The sequence below is a fragment of the Montipora capricornis genome, chromosome 3 (genome assembly GCF_036669925.1).
Source record: "Montipora capricornis isolate CH-2021 chromosome 3, ASM3666992v2, whole genome shotgun sequence".
Classification (NCBI taxonomy): domain Eukaryota; kingdom Metazoa; phylum Cnidaria; class Anthozoa; order Scleractinia; family Acroporidae; genus Montipora; species Montipora capricornis.
In genome coordinates, this window is record NC_090885.1 from 10,834,470 (window position 1) to 10,839,469 (window position 5,000).

General features: G+C 38.8%; 1 protein-coding gene across 2 annotated transcripts in view; it reads left to right on the plus strand.

Annotated features, from left to right (window-relative positions):
* The window catches only part of LOC138042149 (uncharacterized), an 83,752-nt gene that overhangs the window by 75,152 nt on the left and 3,600 nt on the right, over positions 1-5,000 (plus strand). For both annotated transcript variants that reach the window (XM_068887954.1, XM_068887955.1), the window contains 2 exons: positions 3,059-3,250; positions 3,986-4,036. In XM_068887954.1, coding sequence (XP_068744055.1) covers positions 3,059-3,250; positions 3,986-4,036 — 243 coding nt within the window. The remainder of the gene's footprint in view (positions 1-3,058; positions 3,251-3,985; positions 4,037-5,000) is intronic.

Sequence of the window (5,000 nt, forward strand, 5' to 3'; positions counted from 1 at the left end):
TATAACCTCCGTCAACTCTTTTCATCCGGCTCTTAAATATACCTGGGAAATTTCGGAAACTTCATTGGCTTTCCTAGATATCAAAGTTTCTATTAGAGGCAACGTGCTATGTACTAGTGTGCACTACAAACCTACTGATTCACACAGTTATTTGTTGTATTCATCGTCACATCCATTACATGTCAAGAACTCCATTCCTTATTCTCAATTTCTTAGACTTCGACGTCTATGTAGTGATGACTCCGATTTTTCCAGCAAATCAGAGGAGATGTGCCAGTTCTTCGAAAAACGTGGCTATCCTGTCTCTGTGGTCAAAGCGGGCCATCATCGCGCCCAACAATTTGATCGACAGTCGTCACTACAAACGTCACAGAAAGATAAGAATGACAGAATTCCATTCACCCTCACTTTCCATCCTCATAATCACGCAGTCAAAAGCATCATTCTTAGTAATTTTAAATTACTCCAAAATGATCCCGAGACTGGTAGAATCTTTTCGCAACCTCCACTTATTTCATTCAAACGCGACAAAAACGTAGGCAACTTTTTAGTTAGAAGCGCGCTCAAAACCAACGAGCAACCCGGCACTTTCAAATGCGCGCGCTCACGATGCAAAACTTGTCTTTTCATTGTTAACACTAGCAAGATATCGGGACCTAAACGATCTGTTAAGATCACCGATCGTTTCACATGTACCTCCGCAAATGTCATTTATTGCATAACCTGTACGTTATGCAATAAATTATACATTGGTGAGACAGGTAGACGACTAGGTGACCGATTCCGCGAACACCTTCGCGATGTTGAGAAGAATGACAAGGATGCATCTAAGCCAGTCGCTCGCCATTTTAATCTGCCTAACCACTCCAAAAAACACATGGCTATCTGCGGCCTTTCCCTACATCTAGGTACGACGGAAAGCCGCAAGAATCTGGAACAAAAATTCATCTTTCAAATCGGCACCCTTAATCCTCACGGTATTAACGAACGCTTTTCATTTAATTAATATATTCCTACTTTTCACGTTGCCATGTTACCACCAATAGCGTAGCTCCTACTCTACTATAAAAACTACACGTAACCCATAATCCCTCGATTCGCTCTGACGAAGGGCTAACGCTCGAAACGTCAGCCTTTAGAATCTCTGTACGGTGGTCAATTTACATTATCAACTCCGTTGATAAACCAAATTTTTGTATATTTTTCCTAGCTAACCCTATTAATTAATGTCTGACTAAAGCTCAATTCAGAATGCTTAATGTTTTTACAGTTTTTTATCGTTTTTTTCCCTTTTTCCCTGCCAAACAACTTTTAACTCTTCTCTCTTCCTCTTCCCTCCCGTCCCCACCTCCTTCATATCTTCTCCCTACTCTTCTTTACAAATGTTTGCCTGTCATTCCATTTATTTTTGCTTCAGTTCACCACTCCCGCCTCCTTGAATCCTAGTTGAAAGGCTCATGAATAAAGTTCCATATAAAATTGTAGTTTTTTTGTCTAATTTTGCTCAACATTTGTTTATTACACTTAAACATTTTACTTGATTTGACAAATAATATTTCAGGACAAAAGGGTCCTACCACTGCCAATTAATGATTAAAGTGTCTATCACCTCAAACATTCCTTTCCTCTCAACAATTCTCTTCACTTGTTTAGTTAACACTAATTCTTTGGTGTGCTAAAGACTCTCCTTCAAAGTCACTCTTCATAAAAGTGGAAAAAAAAAAAATGGTTGTCATGTAATTTGATCTACATTGTACGACCATACAAGGAAGAGGAGTGGGTTTATTATTGGGTTGACGTCACCTACTGCTGTGCATTGTGATAGTACTTTGAAAACAGCGATGCTAAGTAATATGTGATGTCAACCCGGTATCGGGTCCATTCCCCTCCATTGCTTGGTCATGAATCAAACTATGACCGCTTTTCCCATCTTTCAATGTGAATAAAAAAGTGAATGTTCAATGCAAATTTCTAAAAACAACACGATACATTTGGGATGATTTCATAGAAAATTTTGTTGATCAGTGACTTCTGAACTTAACAATCTTACCTGTTGGCTGAGAGCCAAAAAAGTTTAAATGTGGCCAAAACTGAGCTAATGATAATCGGATCTAGGCAGAGATTGAATACCCAATGTGAGGAGATTAATATAAGTATCGATTACAGGACGATCAAGAGAGTTGACCATATTAAATCTCTGGGTCTTACCATTGATGCACAACTCTCTTGGTCTAAACACGTTGACAAGATAAGCAAGAAAGTCTCTTCAGCCATTGGTGCATTGAAACGTGTACGACCTTTTATTCCGACGGATGTTGCAATTCAAATTTATAATGCTTTAATATTACCACATTTTGATTACTGCAGCCCGGTTTGGGATAGTATGAGTGTCTGTTTGAGTGACAAATTACAAAAATTACAAAATCGCGCTGCCAGAGTAATTACGCAATCACCTTTTGATACGAGCTCCAACCTCCTTCTCGCGATGCTTGGGTGGGAGAAGCTGTCTCTTCGTCGTAAAAAGAAGAAAGCTTTAATTATGTATAAAACATTGAATGAACTTGCCCCAGACTATCTTTAATGTCTCTTCACTGAACGCCACGTTAATGACTATAACCTGAGAAATCGCTGCCCAAGCCAAATACTAATTACTTAAAACGAAGGTTTTGCTACAGCGGGGCCTGTTTGTGGAACAACTTGCCCCAAGATTTAAAAAGCGTTTGTTCTATTGGGCAGTTTAAACGGGGTATTAAGAAAGTATCTGAGATATCGGATTCCCACACGGCAATCATGTAAAGCAGTTGTACAAGTTTTAATTTTTAATTATTAACTTCTCCGTGTCTAAATAAAGATTTACATTACATTACATTACATTACATTACATTACATTACATTACATTACATCAGAGGTGATAAGCAATAAAATTATAGCCTTCCATTTAAATACATGTAGCTTCTTGGCATTAGGAAAAGGAATGTAAAGCTCCCAAATACAAAAATCAATAAAATAATGACATTAAAACAAAAATCTTTGCATCCGTCTTCACATCTTTTACAGGCCAGCAATTGGCTTAGTGCATCCAGACGGTATCATGGCCAGGCTCTTAAGCAGCTGATCTTAATTGGTGACAAATTACCTGAGGATAGCAAAGATGAGTTTGAACAACTAAGAGTGTCGTGCCTCCCAAATTTAGCAGCATGCCAGGGAAAGCTTGAACAGTTTGAATTTGTTGCTGAAAACTGTACAAAGGTTAGAAATATTTTATTGTTAAGTAATTGTTGCAGCTTGTCTTATAATGACTTAAAGGTCATGCCCTCCAGTATTTTGTGGAAAAGTTTAGTTTAGCTACAGAAAACAGCTTTACACTGTAGATCACCCCTGAAGAAGACACTTAAGCCAGGAACGTCGAAACATCGGGTATTAAATCGTATTCTTTTTCAATTATGTTGCATTTATTTTAAGTTTAGTTTACATGATTTTTTTGCCTTACAGTTATTCTGCTTTGAATGGGTGCAAAAAGTGCTTGAAGTCGACCACTTTTTAACGTCAAAGTTACTAACGTCTTCAAGCATAGGAATGTTTTTCGTTTCTCTACTACATTGTAAAAGTGAACATAATTGGCCATTTTCTCCATGGTACTTCTGAGGCTCTCAGTTTAATGTGCCGTAAAACGTAGCAAACCAATGATAATCATTTGACTTATTACTGAACTAGAAGGAGAAAGGGATCCACTCATATATGCAATCGCAAAGTCCTCTTCAATGCAAAACATCTTCCAAAACGGATAGGCAAGGAGCCTGTGACATTATGACAATTTAAACACACCCATAAATATGACTGGATCAGCCATGTTCATTGTAACGATTACTACGTGTTTTTATTCACTTATATTCTTTCTCTTCTATTGCCACCCGTGTCTCCTTTCACCCTTCATTATTGTTGCTGTAGTTCCATGGGTCTGACCACGCGTTTATTCCTTTATAGGTACTTGCAATGTCACCCACAAATCTTAAGGCTCTCTTCAGAAGAGGCCAGGTAAGTTCACACACTGTCAATTTAACAGTGGATTGATTGACAAGTGGTTGTGAAGCTTTTATTATGTATTGATGTGACACTTGCAAGTAAACTGAAGTCAAGGGCACCCAACGAGCAAATTAAGCCGAAAGCCTTTGAGTGAGATTTCTAGGCTCTAAACTGTCTAAAGAGATGTTTTTATCACCTAGAGAAATTTGATCTGTTCGGATATCTTAGCTGAAAACAGAAGTGTCCGAGAATTTTATGGACCGATATCTTCATCTCAGAAATTGCTAGCTGAACGTTGCCTTCTAAGGACTTCCAACCCGACCATTTCCTCATCCGAAAGTGCTAGGTGACCTTTTCAAATGCCAAAAATTGCACAAATATCCCTTCCGAAAACGTAAGGGTGTACTTTTTCCTGGTAACGAATCTTTTAGGAAATGTCTTAGTAAAGAAATATTGAGCTGTTTTGCAACCTAGAACCGACATTCTTAGAATAGTTTGACTCTCCCGAACACAAAGTTCACCAAAAATTATCGTTGGGTGCCCCTGTGAAGGGATTCTTAAGTGGATTAAAACAGGAACAGGAAAGGAGGTGGCTTGGCCTCGTCCTTGAAACTTTTAGCTGAAACTTGTGTGGAAGGGCGCGGCAAAACGAGTTTCAGAAGGCGTTGCATCGTGTGACATAAAAGGTCGAAACTCTTTCTTTAACGTTGAAAATGATGTCGAAGTGTTTAGTTTCCATGGCCTTAGCCGGTTTCTGATTGGCTTACACAGCGTAGCGTAACAAGACCGAGCGAGACCAGTTTCACAAAGTGTTGTTACACGGTGAAACTCCTGTTTTTATCACCACTGCGATTGCTGCCACCGTTGCAGAAGTAGGTGGTTCTACTTTTATTGAAACTTTTCTCGCAACGGAAGTTCAAAAAAAGTTTCACGAAACCGACCATGTTACACGGTACAATGCCTGACCTGAAACTTG